We start from the raw sequence: 25,028 nt of genomic DNA on the forward strand, positions 1-25,028 counted from the left end.
CATTCTCTGAGTCCCCACTGGAGTTGAGCTCATGGTTTGAACATCACCTTGCCCTGGCCTGGTTTGCAGAATTCCCACAGAACAAGGGATTGGGGCTACAAGGCAGGGGTCACAAGGCCTCAGCTTGTCAGGTGTCAACCTAATGGTGCTTTAGAAATTAACAAATAAGACAAAAGGCAACTGTGCCCTGAGGCTGTATTAATGGGAATCTAATGTTCTGAATAAAGGAGGTGATAGTTCTGCTTGGCCTGGAGCTGGCCTGATCCTCTCCCCTCTCCTCACCCCTCCTTTCCTTCCCTTGAGCTCTTCCTTCTCAGGTGTCCCTATCCTTCCTATTCCTTTTATCCCCTTTCTTGTTTCTATCTCCCCTCCTCTCCTTCTCTCAATCTCAGTCATCCTTCTCTCCCTTCCGGTGCTGGCCTGGATCCTGTGCACACGGTCCTGGGGGGATGGGCAGGACCCAGGCTGTAGGATCCTGATGGTGTCGAGATGCCCGGAGAGGATGGAGAGGGAGGAAGAGAAGGGAGAAGAGGAAAAGGTCTCCTTGGCAACTCTCTTATACACACACACACACACACACACACAGACACACACACACCCCTCCGAACCTTCGAGAGCCTAGCACAGGGGTGTGGGCACTGCCTCAGACAGGCACCCCCAACCTGACTGTAACTGTTGCCCTGCCAAGGAGGCACAACCGCTAATTCACTGCCTCCCCTGAGCCCGAGAAGCTGGCAGCTGTGCCCGGTGGTAGCGGGCAGCAAGGAGCCAGCCCTGCCTCGGTGGCGCCGAGAGCACGAGCTGCTGATTGCAGCAGGGGGACTGTTTCTGCCAGACTCCCCACTTCCCAGGGATGTGGCAGCAGGAGAGCCAGCACGTGTGCCCCCAGCTGCAACTTGCGTGCCGTACTCAAGAGCAGGCCTGCCTGCCACTTGCTGGTGGCCAGGGGCGGGAGCCCTGGAGGGCACTGAGCTTGGCTCTGACACGCTAGGACAGGGAACCGGAACACAGGCTGTACCCCATGGAGCTGGAGAGGGACAAACGGGGACCAGGGCCAAGCTCCTGGGCCACAGCAGGGGGTGACACCCGACTCAAATCCCACCTTGCACAGCCTCTACGTGTGCTCACACACACACGCCCGAGTGCCTCAGGGTCCTGCAGGGTCTGGGTAGGCACCACAGAACACGTGCCATCTGCGCGGTCCCCACGAGGCCTGTCCCATTAAGGGCAGTGAGCATGGGGGCAGAATCGGTGGAAAGTGGGCCAAGAGAGAAATGATTCTGCAGAGGGTCTAGGTGGAGAGTGACTTGGTTCATTACTTGCAGTAAGTCATGCCAGCCTCGCACTCAGAAGGGAGAGGAGCCAGGGGTCAGGGAGCAGCTCAGTCCCCTGAGGTGGCCCACATACGTGGCACTCCTTGCAGGGGAGAGGGACACAGGGAGCCAAGGGACAGAGAACCACAGCTACTGGGCCCATGTCTGCACAGCACAATCTTCAGCTCAAGGACCCAAGTTCAAGTCCTGCCATTGGCTGTCAGTGTGTAAAAAGACGGCAGGTCTTTTTCCCAGCGGGGCCTCCATTCCTTCCTGAGAAATGTAAAGACAAGATGTTCCTTCACTGACTCCAAGGACGTGAAAAATAGTTCTTTCCACTTCAGAGCCAAGCCCTGTGCTAAGCACTTTACATATTGCACTATTTATACCTCATAACAAATGTCCGTGAGAGAGGTACAATCATCTCCCGTTTTGCAGAGATGTGGCGGGACTTAACCAATATAAGGTTTGTTTGACTGCAGCACCCTACCCTGTGTTCCTTGGACTCCACTTGGCCCAGGCCCCTTACAGACAGGGGACTGAGGCCCAGAGAGAGGAAGCTGCCCTCCTGCAGTCGCACAAGTCCGGGGCAGTCAGGATGACAAGCCAGAATGCCTGACTCCCCGAGCAGCGCTCCTTCCCTTCCCCTCCCTGCCCCGCTCTTTCCTGCACTTGGGGCTACTTGCCTAGGTCCCAAGGTACCCAAAGGCACCAACCAAGAAGAGGAAATAGTGCTAAGGCCCAGGGTGGGGCCCAGAGTCCTGCTCCTCCAGCCAGGTTAGGGCTCTCTCCTGGCTCCTAGGGGACTGGTCATCCCTGCCCAGGGCCCCACAGACAGGGCCCAACTCCGACAGGGCCGCCCCTGGCTCTAACCTATCTGGCTGGCAGATCAGCCAAGGGGGAAAGAGGGGGCCTGTCTGGCATCTCCAGGCTCCACTCCCCTAAGGGGCCAGAGCTGCCTCTGGCCTGCCCTTCCTTCCATCCCTCCTCACCATAGGCGGTGCAAGCATCTGCCTGGAGATGCCATTCAAGGGCCTGACACAGAGTCCAGACCCAGGTGCCCTGGCTGGGGGGAAGGCAGGAGCCAGAGGGGGTGGGAAGAAGGGGGGCGGGGGCCATGCTGATTGCTGGGCAGAGCAGACGCCACAGCAAGCAGGCTGAGCCTCTCGTCACCACGCCCTGAGCCCTGAGTTGCCCCTCATCCTGGGCAACGAATCCCAGGCCCCGGACAGCTGCCGGTGCCCCAGTTAGGCAGGCTTGGGGACTGCTGGGCTGTGGACGGGGTTACAGACTGAAGCTTGAGTGGGGCTCCTGGGCTGTTAGCTGGGTTCTGGGTTAGGCAGGACTCAGGCAGATGAGCTCTAGGCTGGGTTTAAGACAAGATCAAGCCTCCTTCTCAGGGCATGGGGAGCAGGCACCAGCCCCTAGCCCCCAGCCCCAGCTGGACTCTCCATGTTGGGGGCCAGATTGGCCCCAGGGGGTAGGCCTTGGTGCCTAGGGAAGAGCGGAAATTGGCCTTTTATGGTCCTGCACTTGTGGCCCCAAAAGGCAGAGACCCAGGAAGAGAAGCAGGGCTGGAGCTGGAGGCTGGGCCACCTTGGGCAGGGCCAACTCAGCACACACGGGAGAGGCCTCCACTCAACTGGTGTAAGCCTGGAGCGGCAGGGGAGCCCTGAATCCAAGCCACTCTGGAAGGGCCAGCCCACGCAGCTGGGACAAGGACCCGGCAGAGCTGGAATATCCTGGGTCATGCGCAGACCATGGATAACCCATCCCTGGGGTATGCCAGACCTGGGACTTCAGAGTTTCCCTCTAGAGCAGCCAGAAGAACTGAGGGTGGCCGGAACCCGGAGGCCCCAGCTGGTCCTGCCCCTGCCCCATCATGACCCAGGCATCAACATCCTGGAGACAGAGAAGGGTTCCAGTTGGGGGGAGGCCATAAGAGGTAAAGAGAGCAGGGCCGGGAGGAAGGGCCCCAGGACATGGACGGTCACCTCCACCCCGCAGCCCCAGGCCGGCCCCTCCCTCCTGGGCTCAGCAACCTCTGCAGGAGGGATGCAGCTCTGTAACCAATTCTCGAAGCCCCCTCACTGCACCGCACCCACCCCACCCGTCCCGCTCATCCACATGCTGACGAGTCCTAACAGGCCTCCTTTGCCAGAGACAAAAATAACTATTTTCAAAATTCACAGCAGGGCTTTCGCCTACACACGCTGCACCGACTGGAAGCTGAAGGGAGATATGCAGAACGCAGTGTGCGGATAGAGGCCCGCTACACAGCCAGCGAGCCCCGAGACCCCCATGCCTCTTCTTCCCACTGCCCAGCCCGTGTCCCCCAACACTCACACACCTAGGGGCGCCCAGAACACCTAGGGGGAGGGCTCTCAGTTTGTCCACTGTACACAGGGACAGTGAGGCCCGGAGCGGGCCTGAGATTTGCCGAGGCCCCACAGTGGCTCTGGGACCAAGTCCCATACGTTTTGCCCCTGCCCAAGGCGCCCACCTCCTCTCCCATTCCCTGGACCAACAGTGAGCTCACGCCTGGCCCAGGACGCACGTGCACACACCCACATGAGCTCGCAACCGCACTGCAGCCCTCGCTTCCGTGTTACTGCGCTTTAATCAAGTTCACGGGTTCCTCCACAACCATTACCTCGGCCAGTCCTCTACAGGCCTGTGAGGTAGGCAGAGCCAGGGCTAGCACTCCCATTGCAGGTGGGGAAATCGAGGCCCAGGGGAAAAAGACTGGGCCGAAGGTCAGAGTAGAACCCAGATGTCCTGAGTATGGGTGCACGGCTCTTTTCATAGCTTGATCCTGCAGGAGCTAATAGCCATGCCCAGTCCTTCCCTTCCCTCCCAGGAAGACGAGCTCACCACCACTGCTCCCACCACGAGTCTGTTCCCAGGACTAGCCCAGGCCACATGAAGATCCAGGAAGGTCACCCCCGGGTCCCTTCAGAGAGCAGCCACATCACCACGCCTCGGCTGGGGTCCAGGCCTGGAGCTGCCTCCAGGTGGTCCCTCACCCAAGAAGTACCACAGAGGTCCAGGGTTCAAGAGCAAGGCCTTAAGTGCGCTAGGAGGTGACAAAGTTGATGGGAACCCCACCACAGTCCCAGGCACCAGGTCCACACCACAGAGCGACAAAGCTCTTAGAGCTCATTCTCCAGATGAGGAAACTGAGGCCCAGAGAGCTCATGCAGGTCACTCGAGGTCACAGAGCAAGTCAACGGAGAGGTGGGACTGGGACCCAGGGATCCCAGTCTAGTTGATTCTCTCCCGAGTCCTAAACCAAGCTCCCCACCCTTCAACTGAGGGGCTCGACGCCCTCCATTTCCCTGCAGACGAGGACTTGACCTGGGGCCCCTCGCTGGTGAGGACCAGGGCCAGGCTTGCGCGGGGAAGGACCTCACCTCCCCCCATCAGATCCGGTGGGACATCAGTCTGGTGTTGAGTTTACGGAAAAAGGATCGCAGCTTGCAAATCTTGCATTTTTTCTTACGGTGCCCTCGGGAAAGGCTTCGAGCCCTGCTTTCCTCCTCTTCTTCATCTTCTTCCTCGTCACTGGCCCAGGGCCCCCAAGCACCCCCATTAAAGTCAGGATGGGCTCGGGGATTCTCAGCTGGGTAGCGCACAGGGATGGCTGTGCGGTTATAGTCCGCCAAGCGGGCCAGCAGGGCTCGGACCACATCCGGCCGCTGGCCAGCGAGGTCCTCCCGTTCGTAGGGGTCAGCACTGATGTTGAAGAGCCACACAGCCTGGCGGGCGCTGGCCATCCGCTCCAGGTTCCACCAGCTGCCGGGGAAGGCAGCCAGCGTCTGGGGTGGGATCCAGTCGCCGTAGCCCGGGTCTCCCGTCAGCAGTTTCCACTCGCCCACGCGGATGGCGGCCTGCACGGCAGTGTTCCAGATGCCGAAGCCACCCTCCAGGGAGCCATGCCGGGCGTGGTTGTAGAGTGGGTCAATGTTGTGCAGGATCTCCGTGCGTGGCGAGGCCCGGCCCTCGCTGATGGCTGGCCACACATCATAGCCGTCCAGCCCGTCGGCTGCCGAGGCGGTGCCACCCGCCAGACCCACCAGGGTCGGGTACCAGTCAGTGATGTGCACCAGTGCTCGGCTTGTCCATCGCTTTCGCTTGAGCAGGGGGCTGTGGACGAAGCCCAGGCCCCGCACGCCCCCTTCCCAGTAAGTGCCCTTGCGTCCTCGCAGTGGCCAGTTGCTGCCCCCCGAGAAGGTCTGGCCACCATTGTCACTGGAGAAGATGATGACACTGTTGTCGTAGAAACCATAGCGCTTGAGGGCCCAGGTGATATTGCGCACGGCCTCATCCATGCAGGTCACCATGGCCGCATACTTCCGCCGGGCCACGTTGCCCATGGTGCGGTAGCGGTACAGGTACTTGCGAGGGGACTGCAGGGGTGTGTGGACCGCCTGGAAGGCCACATAGAGGAAGAGAGGCCGCCGGGGGCTGTGGCTGGCTAGGATGTGGCTGACGCGCTGGGCATAGAGCAGAGTGGAATACTGGCCGCTGAGCCCCCAGGCCACGCTCTCGCCCTCGTGCAGGTCAAAGCCGCACACCCCCGGGCCGTCGCAGTTGTCATAGGTGTAGTAGTCCACGTTGCCTGTGAGAGAGCCCAGAAAGGTGTCAAAGCCCCGGCGGGTGGGCAGGCACTCCTTCCGGTAGAAGCCCAGGTGCCACTTGCCCACCATGTGGGTAGAGTAACCCAGCTCCTGCAGCTTCTGGGGCAGTGTTACCTGGTCCAGGGGCAGGCAGTTGGGCTGCCGAGGGCGGATGATGGAATGCTGCAGTCCTGTATGGATCTGGTATCTGGTGGGAAGAGGGGAGGACACAGAAGGCACCAGTGAGCCAGAAACCACTGCTCTGGCCACCCAACCCCCAACACTCACCCTGAGGTAGGCTCTGATCCAAGCGCTACCAGTAAGCAAAGTAACAGTAACCAACAGGTGTTATCAAATGTGCCAAGCACTTCAAATGCATTATCTCACTGAATCCTCAAGATCAGCTGAAGCAGGTCTCATTGTCATCTTACAGATGAGGAGGAAAAAGCTCAGAATGGTTAAGCCACCCGTGCAGTATCACACAGCTAGGAAGTTGGGGAGTTAAGAGTTGAACCCGGGCTAATCATAACAACAATAATAAAAGCTGACATCAAGCACTTGCTGTATGCTCAGCATTGTGCCAAGCCCTTTATAGGAATTATCTCACTAAATCCTCACCGTAACCTAGGGGGTGTCTATCGTTATTATTATTCCCGTCTCCCAAATAAGAAAACTGAGGCTCAGTAAATTAAGTCATTTGTCCAGTGATTCACACAATTAGTAACTGGAGTTGGGATTTGTATCCCCAGCAGTCTGACTCCAGGTTTCAGAGTCCCTACACTCTAAGCCACTAACTTGCCATGGGGCCTAGAGCAAGTCTTACACTCCCAAGAAAACTCCTATTCACTCTTAAACGCCCAGCCCAAATGCTACCCTCACTGTAAAGTTTCTCACTCAAAGAATGAGTCACTTTTGCTTCTGGGTTCCCACAGCATTTAGTACAAATCTTCATTGGTCCAACTTGGCCGTAGGATTCTACTCAGTCATCTGTACATGCTCTTGGGCCCGATGATATTTAATGTGACTGTCCCTTACTCATCCTTGCATTCCTAGCATTCAGGTGATGTTTCAAGGACACTCAATTACGAAATGAATGAATGAAGAATGGCCCTCAAAGGATTTTAGAGCCAGAAGGGACCCAAGTCATTTTCTAGTTTATTCACCTCAACTTAAAAAGAAACTAAGGTCCAGAGGAGGGGAAAGACCTTGCCCAAGGTCACTCAGTGGTCAGGAGCAGAGCCAGGACTTGAACATAAATCCAATCAGAGTCCAAGCACAGACCCTCTTCTGGCAAACTAGGCTGCCACTTCTCTTCCCCCACTGAGGCCTCAGTTTGTCATGTGTAGGAGTGAGTTGGTTGGAATGGGACACCTCTAAAAACCTTCCAGTTCCCAAATTTTATGAGACCAGTTCTCATGTGTCTGCCCACAAGTTTATGTGGCCCCTAGATCCAGGTCACTCACACAGGCTAACACCCTGAGGCAGGAGCAAATGGTTAGCAGGACTCTGCATTCCTCGTTTATTCATTCATATCCCTTTCCTTCTGTGGTCAAGGCACCCATGTGATCTGCTTAGGGTGTCTTGCCTTTACTCAAGTCTTACAAGTCCCAAACTAAATAAGAAGCCTGGAACTTCACACGTGTATTAGAACCCCACACGTTTTTCTCACTCCTGGGCATCAGAGTCAAGCCCAGACCTAAATTCCTGACAACTTTAAGCCAGGCACTGGGATGGGTTTTTCTGTTTTGGTTTCCTTATTTTAAAGCTGTTTTGCTGGGCTTCCCTGGTGGCACAGTGGTTAAGAATCCGCCTGCCAACGCAGGGGACATGGGTTTGAGCTCTGGTCCAGGAAGATCCCACATGCCGCGGGGCAACGAAGCCCGTGCGCCACAACTACTGAGCCTGTGCTCTAGAGCCCACGAGCCACAGCTACTGAAGCCCCCGCGCCACAACTACCGAAGACCCCGCGCCTAGAACCTGTGCTCCGCAACAAGGGAAGCCACCACAGTGAGAAGCCCGCGCACTGCAACGAAGAGTAGCCCTCGCTCGCCGCAACCAGAGAAAGCCCGCGCGCAGCAACGAAGACCCAACGCAGCCAAAAAATAAAATAATAAAATAAATTAAAAAAAAAAAAAGTTGGAGCCTGTTGGCCCCGTTGCTTCACTGCTGGGGTGAGTTGAATTGTGCCCCTCTCCAAAAGTGACTGCAAAAAAAAAAAGCTGTTTTGGTTGTTAGCTATCATTAGCTACTACTGCCATTTATTTATTTATTTATTTATGGCTGCGTTGGGTCTTCTTTGCTGCACATGGGCTTTCTCTAGTTATGGCGAGAGGGGGCTACTCTTTGTTGGGGTGCGCGGGCTTCTCATTGCAGTGGCTTCTCTTGTTGCGGAGCACAGGCCCTAGGTGGGAGGGCCTCAGTAGTTGTGGCACACGGGCTCAGTAGTTGTGGCTCATGGGCTCTAGAGCGCAGGCACAGTAGTTGTGGCGCATGGGCTTAGTTGTGGAATCTTCCCGGACCACGGCTCGAACCCGTGTCCCCTGCATCGGCAGGCGGATTCTTAACCACTGCGCCACCAGGGAAGACCCACTACTGCCATTTTTAACACTATATGCCGCACACACTATTTCACTTACCTTGCATAAGAAACCTACAGTGAAGACTGCTATTAGCTCCATTCTACAGGTGACAAAACTGAGACTCCCAAAAGTGCAGCAACGGGCCCAAGTTCAGACAGCTGGCAAGCAGTGGAGCTGAGCCTTGAGCTCAGGTCTCTGAGACTCATGCTCAAAATCTCTCAGTGACGTGGCCTCTGCAGACCTCAGTCAAGCTAATGAACGATTAGATTTGATACAGGAAGTACCCTAGGCCCCTGAGTCACAGCGAGCCTCTCTTCATTGGGGCTGGGCGCCATGAACATTGGTTCATAAAGTGAGTGGGCCAGCTAAGTCACCACAGCCTGTCTGCAAGTGAGTAATGCAGGAAACGGTCTCTCCAGCTTTACCAAACACAACTGGACGCACTAACAAACACTAATGAGAGTAGTCAGCATCAGTCAGATGGGGCCAGCTGCAGGGGGCGGAGGGCAGACGCTGCCCAGCCACGCTCAGCTAACTTTGCAGATCCGGGGGGGTGGGGAAGTGCTGGGGGGGCTGGAACACTGCCCTGCATGCTGTTCATTCCCCTGCTTAAACCAAAAGTCATCTCTCGGAGAGAAATGCAAACATGTGCACAGCTCTCAGGAATGCAGATTCCTCCTCCCTCTTCTGGAGGCTGGTCAACACTTGGTCTTTACCATCAGCCCCCAACCCTCAGCACTTACACTGGTGTCCCTTCCTCTTTCCTGTTCTCTTTCCCAGTTCCTAGAGCTCAATGCTGAGCAGCAGACGGAAGAAAGAAAAGGCATCCCTTTTGACTCCCAGCTCCAGGGCCCCTCTAAAGCACCTGGCCTCTCAGTCCTCTCTCCTACAGACCCCGATGTTTGGCACAGGCGTCGAGTTTGGCCCTCCCTGATTCTGTGCCTCAGCTTCTCCCATCCAGGAAACAGGGAGACTATGGCTCTGGTTTCTGAGATCACACTAGAGGCTTTTGGGTAGAACTTGGGAGAAAGCATGCCCCATCCAAGGATTAGCTTCAGCCGTGCCAAAGAATTTTCTCCTAAGTGGCCAGCGTTTTGCCTTCTACACACACACACACACACACACACACACACACACACATACACACACACACACACACACACATACACACACACACACACACACACACACGCCTCCTGTTTCCCTGCTCTTTTAATCCTGTAATCCTACCACCTTGCCTGTGGACAACTCCTTATGGAGAAAGCAGCACGTCTCCTTGGGGCCCCCAGCCAACTTGGGAGGATTTTGCAGATGAAAAAACAGAGGCTTTGAGAAATGAAATGACTAGCCTAAGGCTACACAGGTCACTGCATCCTGTGTGTGTCTTTCTCCTCCACCTATCAACTCCTTGGCTTCCTCCTAATGTTGTCATCAAACAATTTGGGGACCCTAATCCCTCCAGTGACATAGAGGCTGCCATTTATTGATAGCCAAGCAGGCTATATGCAACTGGTTTCATCCTCACCACTCCTTTCCAAGATTTAAAACTGTTCACCCCATTTTATGGACAAGAAAACTGAGGCTTGGAGGAGTTAAGTGATTTGCTCAGAGTCTCAGGGTGTGTAAATTGAAGCAGCACTCAACGCTAAGTGTCAGAGGCTGCCATGTCCCTCTAACAAAGAGATGACCAGATGTCTCCTTCACATGGCGTGGAGTTTGAATGTCCTAGAACATCAGGGGGAGAAGACCCCAAAGATGATCCAACCCATTCAGCGTACAGTAGGGAAACTGAGGCCCATGAAGGGCAAAGGACTTACAAATGATCACAGCCAATTGGGGACAGAACTGGCTGTGAGCCCGAGCTTCCCGGTGGGGGTAATGTCGGTACAAGTGAAACCTACAGTTGGGTTTATTTGGGGCTTGAACCACCAGCATCAGTGGCTTGGGCCATGCCTACCTGCCCGTGAGAAGTTGGCTCCGCGAAGGCGTGCAGATGGGCTGGATATAATAATTCTCCAACTTGACACCCTCGGCTGCCAGCCGGTCCAACGTAGGGGTTTCGATATCTGAGCCATGGTAGCCCACGTCGTGGTAGCCCTGGTCGTCGGTGAGGATGAAGATGATGTGGGGAGGCTGGCGTGGAGCGGCCGAGGGCTGATCGCCGGCCTCCGCGGGCGCGTCAGCCACTAGGCTCGGCTTGGCCCAGTCCCAGGACAGGTAGCCGAAGCTGAGCAGGCTGACCAGAGAGAAGCCGGTGAGGGCGTGCATCGCCATGCCGGCCCGTGCGTCCCGGCGCGCAGCGCTCCCAGGGCCTCACCGCCTCGCGCGCCCAGGGCGCACGGCCCGCACGCCCTCCGGCCAGCCCGCCCGGACACCGCGAGAGCGCTCAGCGTCCCCAGGGGAGGCCCAGCGGCCAGTCCGCGACTGTCTGGACTATGAGGCCGGACCTGCGCGGCCGCAGCGGGGCGCTCTGGGGAGGTCAGGCCCGCGCCGAGCTGCCTCCCGCTGCCTGAGCGCCAGCTCTGCGCCGCCCGTGCTCCCTCTCCCCCAGTTCAGCCAGGCCAGCCTGAGACTTGGTGTGGCGGCTTCCAAAAAGTGCTCTCCACCATCCTCTGACTCCCCTCTTCCTTCTAGCCCTCGATTTCTCCCGTCTCCTAATTTCTCTCGCCTCTGCTTTCCCTTTCTCCTCCTCCCGACCCTCCAGCCCCTGGCCCAGCCTCTCGCCCCGCCCGGAGACCGGAGAACTGTCGGCTTCGTAGGGTGGTGGGCAGGACCCCAGCGGGGAAGGGGGAGGAAGCACGGGCTGGGCGGGTCTGTGGGGGACACCGCGGGAGAGAATGAGAAAAAGTTGTAACATCTGCCGGGGCCGAACCCCAGGTAGAGGGGCGGGGCGTCCAGCGGAGGCCCCGCCCCTGGGCGGGAAGCCCGGGTCGGCTGGGCCCTCTGGCTCCAGCCTCCGCCCTGGCCCAGACTGGGGAAAGGAGGGAGGGGGCTGCGCGGAATTCGATGGAACAGCTCTGGAATGGCCCGGTCGGACATTCCTCGATCATGGAGTCTTAGCTTCTCTGAGTGCCAGTCCTGGAAGGGAGGCGCATAATTTTCTATGCCAAGCCGGTCATTCTACAGCTGGTGAAACTGAGGCCCTGAGATGGCCGGGAACTCGTCTAAATCACGAGCAAGTTGGTGGCTTCTTCCCTCTTGGGGCTAACAGCGGCTGGCTGAGTGGCAGTAGAGACAGCAATGGAGAGTAGGGACGACTTTGGCAAGCACCGACTTTGGCAAGCACCAGAAATAGGTTCTGGCCTTGCTGGGGGCTTACCTCTCTCCCCAACCCCTCCCCCTCCGCGTTCTTCAATTGACAGCTTGAATCTTAGACTGGATCCTGAGGACAGAAGCTGCTGTATACATCTTGTTCTCCACAGGCTCCAGAAGCTCGATCAGTACATATTGCAGGGATGAATAGATGAATGGGCCTCAGAGGTCGCCCAGGCCAACACCCACCCAAGGAAATCTCCACAGCAGGGAAAGCAAGGTGGGGGAACTCCTGGGCCAGGCAAGTATCACAAATGAGTAAAGCAGAGGGGCCACCGTGTTGGCCGAGGAAGGCAGGGACTGCATGGAGCAAAAGACCTCAGCCTCGTGTCCAGCTGACTGTTTTCATGAAAGAATGTGGACCCGTGTTTCCAGATCTTCTGATTTTCCCGAGAACACCCAAATACAGATTATTATGAGAAATATTCCAATTGTTAAGAGCTAGTAACTAATTTAAAGTAAATTGAAGCCCTGTATAGGCCAAATCAAACCTATCTGAGGAATATTTTAGGCCATCGGGCGCCTGTTTGCAACTTCCACTCTGCATCATTGTTTTCCAGATTTTTAACAAGGCTGTATTTTTTTAGTGGGAAAACTGAATTAAACAAAACTAGTTAGGCTTTTTTACTCCCGGAACTTCAATCTTTAATATGCTCATCTCCAAAAGTAGGGGTTGCTAAAACTGTATTTCCCAATTTTCTGTGACTGAGGACCCTCTTTTTCACAGAGCTTCTCCAAGAGCCCGTGTTTTGGGAACTTTGAAACACAAAGACTGCCCAGGTGGGTCTTCTCTCCCAGCATCTTTCCCCTGCCAATATTCTGCCGTGTTCCCTTCCCTTTTCTTTAAAACCACTGTGTGTGGGGAAAGAAACCAGACCTCCAAAATAGCAGCCCAAGTGAATCTGCATTTCGAAATGAGGGCTGCGTGGGGCTGGCCACTCCTGTTTGCTCAAAGCCCCAGATTTAGGATGACCAGATTTATCAGAAGGGAAAACTGAGCCTGTTGTTCCGGCAGAAGAAATGTTGAAGATGGACAGGAAAAATACAGCCTCCTGCGGGGAATGCAGCTAAAATGGTGCTTCCGGAGGCTTCAGCCTGAGGCTGTCCAGGGTGTCAAAGTGGGACAGGTCACAGGAGGTCAGATGGACTTGGGTTTTGTATTCTTCGCATTGTCTGTCCCAGACCTAGGTCAGGAGGAACTGACCAAGTTCCTCCTGAGAAATGGCACAAGGAGAAACAGCGAGGGGGTTGGGGTGGGGATTCAGACTTGAAGAAATAGGTCCAGGGAGGCCAGCCCACGGGCTGTAGATCTCTGTGGAGCTGCCACAGGGACAAGACAAGCAGACTTTCTGAGAGTTCAAGACCGTGGGCTCTGACATCAGACTGCTTGAGTTCAAATCCTGGCACTTATTTGAGGTCAGGCCTTGGCCAAATTATTTTGCCTCCCTCAGCCTCAATTTCTTCATCTGTAAAATGGGGTGATAATATAAATGAGACACAACACAGTGCTCAGTAAGTGCCCAGCACATAGTAAGCACTTGATGAATGTCAGTGGTTATGATGATTGTTCTCTGTGCTTCTGAGAGAAAAGACTGAGTCCTGTGGGTGAAAGTTAGTGGGAAACAGATTTCAGGCCAATTTAAGGGATTACTTGTGTAGGAAACCTGGCAGCTTGCTTAATAAAAGGATGGCAGTGATGGGTGAATCACCGTGTGGAGAAGAGTGGGTGGACTCTTGTTCCCCAATATTCACATTTCTTTGAAGAGTCCCTCAGTAATCACTGAAACCCACAGTGGCTTCAGAGGGCTCCCCCCCCACCCCGCCTCTAATGTTCTAGGGAAATAAACTCTGACCCTCAACTCTTCCTTTAATGCCATTACACAACTGGGCCAGGGTGCAACATTGAAGCCAGACATTTCCAAAGGCTTAGGGATGACAAAGCGGGAAATAAACACACAGAGTAATGTGAATCCAGGTCATGCCACTTTCAGAATGTCGCTCGCTCATCTTCCCTTTGTGTTCTCTACCGTGTGCCTACCTGTCCTCTTCCCTGGGACAATGTCCATCAGCCCTACCCCATCCAGGTAGATCGCAAGAACTCCAAGATGTCTTCAGTTCAGACCCAAGAAGTAAGGCTCAGAGAAAGAGAAGTCCCTTCTCCAACTAAACCAGCCTTTGCAGTTTCTATCTCAGGATCCAAGATGATTCCAAGATGATTGACAGCAGGAACATCCACAGGGAAGTTCCACCCCCCCATTCCCATAGGTGCACACATACGCCATAACCCCCAAAGGACACCTACATGAAAACCCTACTAGAAGCTTAACACATGCACACGAAATGCAGATCAGATGTGGCAGGGGTTGGTGTTGTTACTTGCTGTTGGAGATTTCCATTGATGAAATCAGACTTCAAAAAGCACTGAGTTCCTCATTACTGGAACTATGCAAGAAGGGGAAAAAGTGCCCGTCTGTCCCGGAGGTAATAGGAGAGATTCCTGAACTAAAATGGGGAGCAAAGCTAAAGGACTTTGAAAGTTCTTTCCAACTTGAAAACGTTATGATTCTAATTATTTATTCCCAGACAATTTTTTTAGGACACAGAGATATAAAAGTGAAACGCAGGGGAGTCTTTTTTGTGCCTTTGTCTTTCATTGCTGTGCGTGGTATGTGTGTGTGTATTTGTGTAGGGGGCTGTGTGTGCATAGGTGTGTGTGTACGTGTGTAGGTGTGTAGGTGTGCAGCTGTGTAAGTTATGTTTGGCCGTCTTTGAAGTAAAATTATCTTAGTACAGTTATTATTTCCTTCTGACTTAATTGACCTTGGCAAAGATCTTATGTACAGATCATGCATGTTGTCGTCCTCTGGAAGTCAATTTGTCTATGCTGGACCAAATCAAGGAGCTACAAGAAAACATAGAAGGCCTCTGGACAGACAAAAATGTCACAGAGTTCAATCCCTTAACTTAGAGTAGAGCTCCTCAGGCCTTCCTCACTCCAAGCCTACTGACTCTTACTTCATATACAATTCTTATAAGCCTAATGATTTCATTTGCCAGCCCAAGAATATTGGAAGCAGCTCAGAGGGAATACATAAGAAGGTGGCATGAGGCACCTGCCTGTTTTATAGTAATACAGTTTCATAGTGAAAACATTAGGGAGAAACAAAAGAATAAACATAAAATCAGACTGATGAGTTCCCAAAGCCTGGGAGTTTGGGGCCATTTGATGCAGAAGCAAAGAGCCATATCTACCCGAACAGAACCAAGGGCATCACCAGATCACAACCCAGCATAGAAATGAGTGACGGGTCGCCCTCCAGAGTTTAAATCCTGTTCGGGATCCTCTTTTGAAGAAAACTGGGGAAGGCATCAACTATTTTTTCTATCCAAAATGGTTACTATGACAAGTTCATGGTGTAAGCTCAGCTTCCATTGTAGAACATCCTCCCAGAATTTGCAGGCTCAGGAGGCAGTACCTTCTGCAGTGCTTCTGGGGTGGCGAGGAGGATCCTGCACAGCTGTGATGCTGGAGGTCAGACTCAGCAACCATAGAGCATGCTCCCCAGGGACAGGTCTAGCTCATCCACCTCATACCTCCTCCTCACTGCCCTCAGATGCCAGCATTATGTTCCCTGAACTTCAAGCCCCGTAAGCCTCTGTAGCTTGAAAGGGTGAGTGGCACTTGGGAAAGCAGCATGCCAAGTGGGAGCACAGAAATTCCCTTTCTCACAGGTGGGCTGTATCCTCCTATGGAAGAGCAAAGACCTCCCACAAGAGAATATTCCACAGGTGCCCTTGTTCACCTCGTCTAGTAACCCCTGGTTCTCGCCTTAACCCCCACGCTCTTGACTAGTGCATCATTCATTATAATTAATTAATGATTAATGGTAAGGTCAGAAGTGTTTAAGAAAGCCAGGATGGCTGCCCTATGGAGAATGTATTGCCAGGGTCCCAGTTAAGGGTGCATGTGAGAAGTCCAGGTAGAGACCGGCCTGCCGAGGTGAGTCGTTCTCCCCAGTGGGCAGGCTGAGGCCCGGTTCTTGCTGGATATCGCTGTATTTGGGCAAAATGGTTCTGGGAGGAAAAGTGCTTTCCTCCTTGATGCTGGGGCAGCCCCTTTAGCATTTCCAGGGGAGACACACATTCCCCTGACCCTTGCTTCCAGGCCCTCTTGGTGGTCTCGCTGAGTGCCCCTTGTCTGTCAGAATCCCATATCAGACATCTGAGCCTGGAGTGGCAAGAGCCCGGGCACCCAAAGCCCCTTGCCTTTAACCCTTCACTGGGCTCTGGCCCTGGGCATTTCAATGGCTCCTTTCTCTGGCGCTCAATGAAACATTCTTCCGAGTAGATTATTGAAAGCAGAGCTCTGGATACACAATGGGCGCTCTGTGCTCACAGCCACTGCCCAATCTGTTTGCCCAGCCTGACTGCAGCCTCCCCTCTCCGCACACCATCCACCCTCCACCCACCCGACCCCGGCCCCACCTCAAGGCCAGCTCGCTAGAGGGAGGCCGTATGAAAGGACTTGTTCTCCGCCTTCTCAGAAGTTCCCGCTGTGGCCTCTGCCAGCCTTGGGCAGAATTAGCCTAACGTGTCCCAGGCTTGCCTCCAGCCCATCCATCCATCTACCTGAGGCTCTGCCCACTTTGATGTCCAGAGGCTTCTGTCCTCACTGGTCAGCTGAAGTTTCTCTCTTTCTCACACATACACACACATGCAGATATGTGCACACACACACACACACACACACACACACACACACACATCAGATGGAACTTTCAAAGAAAGAGGTGAAATCTCAGAGAATCAGATGGAGAGTGGGGGCCACTGAGATCCAGATAAATGGAGGGGCTCCTAAAAGAGAGAATGGCAGGCTGCGCACCAGCGCTGCCACCCACCCCCACCCCACCCCCGCCCACCCCAGGGCTCCAAGTTCCTTGCAGGTTCAGAGATGGCAAGAGTGTTCGGGTTAAATGTGAGACGTCGGAACCAGACTGCCTGTGTTCCAGCCCAGCTCTGCCATTTGCTAGCTGTGTGACTTAGTTATCTGAGTTAACCTCTTGGTACCCCAGTTTTCTTACTTGTAAAATGGAGATAATGATAGTACCCACCTCATAAGGTTGTTGTCAGGATCACAGCAGACAAGGCAAGTGAAACTCTTAGCACAGTGCCTGGTGCATAATAAGCTCTGAGAACAGATAGCTATTGTTATTATTGTTACTATACTTAGATATTGTCATTATACTTAGATTCTATTGTCATTATATTTAGAGTCTATTCCTACAAGTGTACAAAATCCACTTTCAGGGACAAAAATCCACATTCTCCTGATCAAGTCATTCCTTTCCTCCAAAATTTTCAATGGCTACCAACTGTCTGCAGTAAAAAATCCAGCCCCTTGGCCTGGCACTTAGGGGCAGAACTTTGATTTCCTCCTTCATAATAGTCACTGGATACATGGAAGATAAATAAGTCCCATCACTATATTATGGTTGCCATGGTCATCTTCTATTGTACTACTTGGAGAAACTGGCTTTTAGCACAAATTTATAAGGAGACCCTGCCTGGGGGAACAAAAACAACCCTGAATCAATACCAAATTGAAATTCAGAAGTAATAATAATAATAGCTTGCATTTGTTGAATATCTACTATGTGCCTGGTACCACACATGACACTTTATATCCATTATCTCACAATTCTCATGTAGTCCTATGATGTAGGTAAAATTATTACCATCATCTTACAGATGGAGGAACTGAGAAGCAAAGAAGGAGTAAGTAATTTGCAGGACTTCCCTGGCGGTCCAGTGGTCAAGACTCCACACTTCCACTGCAGGGGGTGCAGGTTCGATCCCTGGCCAGGGAAGCAAGATCCTGCATGCCCTGTGGCATGGCCCCAAAAAAAAAAAGAAGAGTAAGTAATTTGCCCAGGGTCACACAGCTGGGATGTGTCAGTGCCAGGATTTGAGCCTAGGTCTAAAATCTAACACCTGCTGTATTAAATACCATACCATTCTCCCTCCCGTTAGAGACACCAGGCCTGCCAATAGTGTCTTCACTTCCATTTTTCCCTCTGCACTTGAGTGGTTAAATGTCAACTCTCCCCATGTACTTGGAATGAGCTGGCAGTCCCAGGGCCCCTGAGAGGTCTGAATGGGCCTGGAAATATCACGGATACATACCCTGGGAGGCTCCCTCACATCAATATCCCAGGTGGAGTTGCCTCCTGAAGGGCTTCACCCCTCAGGCCCCGAGGGGGATGGGAGCCACCTTGGAGGCCTGCTGTCAGGCCTGTTCCCTGCCCTCAAACCCCTGTCCCTGAGGCCCCACTGCTGGCTCCAGTAGCTTCACGATGTCCCAAAGCCCTTCATGGCAGAGGCTTCTCCTGGCTGTCTATCTTCTCAGACCCAGATGTCACCTGTCAGCTCTGCTTCCATGTGAAACAAGAGTCAGCCTCTCAGGGCAGCAATCTTGCTGGGCTTTTTCTTCTCAGGGACAGCACAATGCAGCCCCCGCTGCCTCCTGGCCTTGGCTAGGCAGCTCAAAGGCAGGGATGCTCACTAATGACAGGGATGAAGCTTGCCTCTGTTCCCATGGCAACCGTGGCCCTCCACTTAGTCGATCACTTTTTGAAGCTCCTGCTGGTGTGAAAGTTATTTTGCAAAGAAATGCTTAACTCATATCCAGGAACTCTGTTCCGGGTCTTCAGATCCTTCCAGATCTCTTATAAAGTTGACTTTCTCTTTCCTCCCTTTATTGAAATCCTTTCATCTTTAAAGCTCAGCCCAAATCCTGCCTCTTCTAAGAGACCTTTCCATACTCCCTCACCCCTGCCCTCCCCACGTGGAGTCAATCTCTTGCTCGCCACACTCCCCTGGGGCGTGTTTATGGCTTTATTAGATCACAGTCTGCCTGTTTCACAGTTATTTATGTCTCCTTCTGAGCCCCTGGTGAGCGATCAGCCCATAGTAGGTACTAAACAAATATTTGTCTGAATTTATTTGAATTTCCCTTTCAAGGTTTTTAAAAATTACTATTATTAACAGTTCAGACCATTACTAATAATCCGTTATGCTTGTAAAATTATTAACAGTTTATATATAGCTTCAGGCTTGAGGGTACTCCTTTAAACCCCAGCTCCACCTTTGCTAGCTGTGTGACAGTGTACAAGCCCTGGAAATGCTCTCAACTGGCTTCTCATCAGTAAAATAGATTGCTGTAAATATTAAAATAAGTGTGTAGGGACTTCCCTGGTGGCGCAGTGGTTAGGAATCCGCCTGCTAATGCAGGGACAGGGGTTCAATCCCTGGTCCAGGCAGATCCCACGTGCTGTGGAATAACTAAGCCCGTGCGCCACAACTACTGAAGCCTGCACGCCACAACTACTGAGGCCTACATGCCTAGAGCCCATGCTCCACAACAAGAGAAGCTACCACAACGAGAAGCCCACACACCACAGTGAAGAGTAGCCCCCGCTCGCCGCAACTAGAGAAAGCCCGAGCACAGCCACGAAGACCCAACGCAGCCAAAAATAAATAAATAAAATAAATTTATAAAAAATAAAATAAAAGTGTAAAAGGTTTACTTAGCACAGGACCAGATACCTAGTGGTGCTTCAATAACTGTTAGCTATTATCATTTTTGTGGGGTCTCATTTGGTCCCCACAAAAGCTCTAGGATATGAAGAAGGGCAGGGCTTTTGTCAGTGTTATCATCAGTGACACACGAAGAGACTGAGCTCAGAGAGGGGAAGAGTTGCCTAAATGTTCAGGCATCAGTTGAGTGCTGTGGTGGGCACCTGCTGTCTGCCTTGCAGCCACTTCCCCTCTCCTGGAGACAGAACCCAGATTGTCCTTTGCAGAATTACTCCTCTCCACTGGTGTCAACTCCAGGGACAGGCTTGGACAATCGGAGCATCAGATGTCCCTCTGCCACAGTGATTAGTTCAGGGATGGACAAGGGGTCCAAGTCTGTCCAATGAGACTCGAGTCTGAGATTTTTGGGTGAATTTTTCTGTATTTCTTTTTTTTTTTTTTTTTGCAGTACGCGGGCCTCTCACTGTTGTGGTCTCTCCCGTTGCGGAGCACAGGCTCAGCGGCCCTGGCTCACGGGCCCAGCTGCTCCGCGGCACGTGGACCGGGGCATGAACCCGTGTCCCCTGCATCGGCAGGCGGACTCCCAACTACTGCGCCACCAGGGAAGCCCTGTGTGAATTTTTGAGAACGAGATTTTCTCTTTTCTGCTGAAATATAAGCCTGGACCTGCCTGGGGCTAACCCTGACAGAGAGGAAAGCAAAATGCAGAGGCAGAAGCAGATGGACCCAAAATAACAGCATCTGAGCACGCGAATCCTGAAGCTAGAACTCCCCTGGCTGTGAGTGACGTGAACCAATACGGTCTTCCTCATGCCAGTTTGCATTGATGTCTGTCACTTGCACCTGAACAAGTACCAACTATTGCTCCTCCACACAGAAGTCAAGGATCTCTTTATCCCATTCATTCACTCAACAAACACTTATTGCCATCCACTCAGCTGGCCTGAGGCTACAGTGGTGGAGAGGATAATACCAGGCTCTCTGGGAGTTAATAGCCTATTGTCATCTCACTTCACATATGAAGAGACTGAGGCTCGGGGAGGGGGATGCCCCAAAGTATGTGCCCTTCAGACGATTTAGAGGACCAAGACCCTGAGTGAAGCTGGGCGGGAGCTGAGGCGGGCAGCTGGGACTTGTCAGTTACCAGCAGGACTGGTTTAGGGAGTCATGAGTTTCTGCTCATCCCAGGTCAAAGCAGGAAGGTTCTGGGCCCAGGCCAGAGGTTGGATGCAGAGGCTGAGGCTCTGGTCGCCTGGGTTCAGAGCTCCAGGCAGGTGACAGTTTCCTGGGAGGAGCATGGCTCTGAGATCTGACTTGGGGGATTTGACTCCCATGCTCCTGGCTTAATGGACAACTTCTCCTTTTGAGCTGGAACTCTGATTGTTAAAGGCTCTCCAGCAACAAGATTATCTTGGGAGGAAAAATCTGGGAGGAGGCTTCTTCTCCCAGGAGTTTTCACTACATTTTTCAAAGAGAAGGGCCCCACTTTCCAGCCTAAGCTGTGGCTAGTTTTTCTCCTTTATCCGATGACTCACGCCTGGGAAAACCCAGTCTCTCCAGGGCTGGGTCCCTCAGGGAGGCTGTGATGTCTAGAAGTTGGATTTGCACTCAGCTTGATTTATCTGTCTCCGCCTCATCTGTGTCTAGCACAGGGTCTGGCATATAGTAGATGAATAAGTTTTTCTCAAATGAATGTTTGTGGGATTTTTTAAGATGGAGAGTGGTGCCCATTCTGAGGCAGACTGACCATAAAACTAGTACAGCATAAGCTCCAGGATCCCTTGCTGGCACGGGCCTTTCCCTAAGCCCCAGGAGGGGCCCTAGCTATGTGTTCACATGGTCATATGCTTCTGTAACATTTACACAAGTCATTTTAACTGCAATGGGTTGAGATCACTGACTCCACTCTGACCTCCTTCCTCACTGTCATATTTTCCTCCTGTCAGATGGCTTTAGAATGGCTGTGGCATCTTGGAGTCTGGCTAAGGGGAAGGTGAATTGGGAAAACATTTAGTCTGCATCTGGTGTCTGTGTAGGTTCCATGTATAGTTAAGTCAGCTGTCTTTGTATGTAAATGCCGTCGGGACCCCCTTTCTGTCCACTGAGCCAATTCACCTGTCCAAAGGTGCAGGCTCAGAGCTCACACAGTGATGCGAACGTGTCCCTCAATAACTGGCAACAGAACTATGTGTCTGAATAAGTGAAGTTTGAAATCTAAGGAGCCAGAAACTAGGCTGTGGAAAATTCTTCCAATTATCAGGCCTGTCCAATTGTAAGTAGAGGATTAGGTGCTCAGAGATACTTAGACAAAATGGAAGTTATTTCCTGTCAGCAATATTCTCTATAAAACAGTTCATACAATTAGAAGTGCACCGTAACCTTTTACTTCCTTTTAATGAGTATCATGTTGTCAGTGGGTTGAATTGTGTCCCTCCAAAAAGATATATTGAAGCCCTAATCCCCAGTACCTCAGAATGTGACCTAATTTGGAAAAACGGGTTATAGGTGTTCTCAAGTTAAAATTACGTCAATAGGATGGGACCTACCCCAATATGACCAGTGTCCTTATACAAAGGGGAAGTTGGATACAGAGACACAAACACAGGGAAGACTCCAGGTAAAGATGGAGGCAGAGATTGGGGTACAGCATCTACAAGCCAAGGAACACAGAAGATGGTCAGCAGCGCACCAGGAGCCAGGAGAGAGACCTGGGCAGATTCTCCTTCACAGCCCTCAGAAGGAACAACCCTGCGGACACCTTGATTTCAGACTTCTAGCCTCCAGAAATGGGAGACAATAATACAATACATTTCTGGTGTTTAAGCCACCCAGTTTGTGTTACTTTGTTATGGCAGCCCTGGTGAACTAATACACGTGTGGAATAGAATTTGTCAGAAGACCTGTATCTGTACTCCACAAACCTGGAGCAGTACCACAAACGGTGAGTACATCCCTGTGTGAAGTCCCATGTTTTATGCATTCCAACTATCAGAAACTAAAAAGAAAAATGCAATTAACCATGCAAGAGGGACTTCCCTGGTGGCTCAGTTGTTAAGAATACGCCTGCCAATGCAGGGGACACCAGGAAGATGCCACGGAGCAACTAAGCCCATGTGCCACAACTACTGAGCCTACACTCTAGAGCCCGCAAGCCACAACTACTGAAGCCCCCGCGCCTAGAGCCCATGCTCCGCAACAAGAGAAGCCACCGCGATGAGAAGCCCGCGCACTGCAACAAAGAGTAGCCCCCGCTCACCGCAACTAGAGAAAGCCCGTGCGCAGCAACGAAGACCCAACACAGCCAAAAATAAATAAATTAATTAATTAATTTATTAATTAAAAAAACATGCAAGAGGAAAGAGTGGATTACCTTTCCACTTTCTCTATAGAAAACGATTACAAAGTCGTTTTCCTATCCTAACAACAGTATACCTGAGATGGCACCTGTGGCCTGCCCTCATTCCCTAAATAATACACTGCTCTGGCCATCCAGCACTTTCTCCCATTGTCCACGATTAGGACTTCCCTACCTCCACCCCTGGGGCCCTCATCCTGGGGCCAGTGTGTGCTCCCCAGATCCTGTTTAGAAAAACAACCAGCTGGGTCTGTTCCCATGGGCCCAGATCACAGATTTGAGATTCTGAAGAATGAAGGGGTAAGAAGGGCCTGGACTCTACCTCTGAAACCACCTTTCCCCATCATTTTCCATCCTTTTGCCTACCCAGAAAACAAAATTGGAGTTATTTCCTCTTAGAACCTGAAGAAACATTGCCTTTATATAACATTGCCACAGAAGTGCTGTCTCCATTACCCTGTGAAAGGCCATTTAACATTGGCAATTCTGCTGGGTTTTTCTTTCCACCTTTTCCTCCTCCTACCACCCAGACCCGGCACCCCTACCCCCCGCCCCCAGTCTGGCCTCCAGCCTCCCTTCCATTTTCCCAGCTCCACAGTGTCCTCAGGAGAACCTCTGCCCTCTTCTCCCCTCTAACCCACCTCCCGCCCGTGCTTACCACCAGCCTCCTTGACTGACTCTCTCATTAGAGGACCAGCCAGCGTCACATTTTCCTTAGGGTCTGTCTGGGCTTTTGGCTAAGGACCTGGGGAGCAGCAGAGGGAGCTTTTGGTTGAGCGGTTCGGCTGCAGGGTCCAGGTGGCTCCCGATGTAGAGGGCTGCGTCTGGTGTACCCTCAAACACAGCTTGAGCCATCAAGATTCTGAGCTCAGCACTGAGAAGAGAGTATCAGTCAGGATGCTTGGGGGCACAGAAACCCAAGTGCCCAGCTTAGGCAAGACTTGCGTCACCACGAGGATGGAGGGGAGCTTCGGGGATGACTTGCATTCTGCCCATCTTTTGCCTTTTCCCTTCTGTGGGTGTCATTTTCTTTATTCCAGACAAGTAGCCCCAGACTCACCAGGAAGAGATTCAGAGCCAGTCTTTCCTGGTCCAAGTTAAGAAGTCCTAGAGACTTTGTAGATAATTGTGAATGGGAGCGTAAAATGGCGCAGCCACTGTGGGAAACAAAAAGTTAAACATAGAATTACCACATGACCCAGAAATTCCACTCCTAGCTATATACCCAAAAAGATTGAAAACAGGGACTCAAACATATACTTGTACATGAATGTTCATAGCAGCACTATTCACAATAGCCAAAAGGTGGAAACAGCCCAAATAGCCTTCAAGGGATGAATGGATAAACAAATTGTAGTAAATACATACAACGGAATAGTACTCAGCCATAAAAAGGAAGGAAGTCCCGAAACATGCTACAATGTGGATGAACCTCAAAACTAACATGTAAAGTGAAAGAAGCCAGACACAAAACTTCACGTATTATATGACTCCATCTATGTGAAAGATCTCGAAGAAGTAAATCCATAGACAGAACATAGATTGGTGGTTGCCAGGGAGTTAGAAAGGGGAAATCAGGACCAATTGCTTAACTGGTATGGGGTTTCCTTTGGAGGTGATGAAAGCGTTTTGGAACTAGGTAGAGGTGGTGGTTGCACAATATTGAATTGTTCACTCACATAATCATAGGTTATGTGAACTTCACCACAGTAAAATTTTAAAGTCCCATAGGAGAGCTCTGATTGGCCTAGCTTGAGATCAGGTGCCCACCCTGGCCAATCAACAGGGACTAGGGGTGGATGTGCAAAGAGATGGCAGCTCCCATTGGTTACATGGTTGCAGTTGGGAGAAGCTACATTTCCTGAAGAGGTGGGAGACGACGTGCTCTTCTTAGAAAATGATACTTTTGTTTAATAAATAAAAGAACCTTTAAAGATCAGAGCTAAAAGAGAACTGGAAAGAAGCTCTAAAGCCTTTCTGTTTATAAAAGCAACATGCTTGTTGCATCAATTTAGAAAACCTTGAAAAATATTAAGAAAAAATAAATATCACCATAATTGTCATGACTCAGAGATTATCATGGTTAACATTTTAGATAGGTAGATAGATAGATAGATAGATAGAGATAGATAGATAGATATAGATATCCTCCAAGACCTTTTATTAATGCATTTCGAGTTATAGACACACATATATGGATAAAAATGCCTTTAATGTATTTTATTCTGTCTCCTGCTTCTTTTTCACCTAATCT

The 25,028-nt window shown here is 51.9% G+C and overlaps 1 protein-coding gene across 1 annotated transcript; it reads right to left on the reverse strand.

Annotated features, from left to right (window-relative positions):
• Positions 1 to 3,923: 3,923 nt before the first annotated feature.
• On the reverse strand, positions 3,924 to 10,785 carry ARSI (arylsulfatase family member I; the record flags this gene model as incomplete). Its single annotated transcript, XM_082651542.1, has 2 exons — positions 3,924 to 6,140; positions 10,469 to 10,785. 2 exons carry the CDS (start codon positions 10,783 to 10,785, stop codon positions 4,736 to 4,738), a joined length of 1,722 nt encoding a protein of 573 aa, XP_082507668.1. The 3' UTR covers positions 3,924 to 4,735.
• Positions 10,786 to 25,028: the final 14,243 nt, after the last annotated feature.

The sequence above is a fragment of the Grampus griseus genome (assembly GCF_964374135.1).
Source record: "Grampus griseus genome assembly, chromosome: 3".
Taxonomy (NCBI): Eukaryota; Metazoa; Chordata; class Mammalia; order Artiodactyla; family Delphinidae; genus Grampus; species Grampus griseus.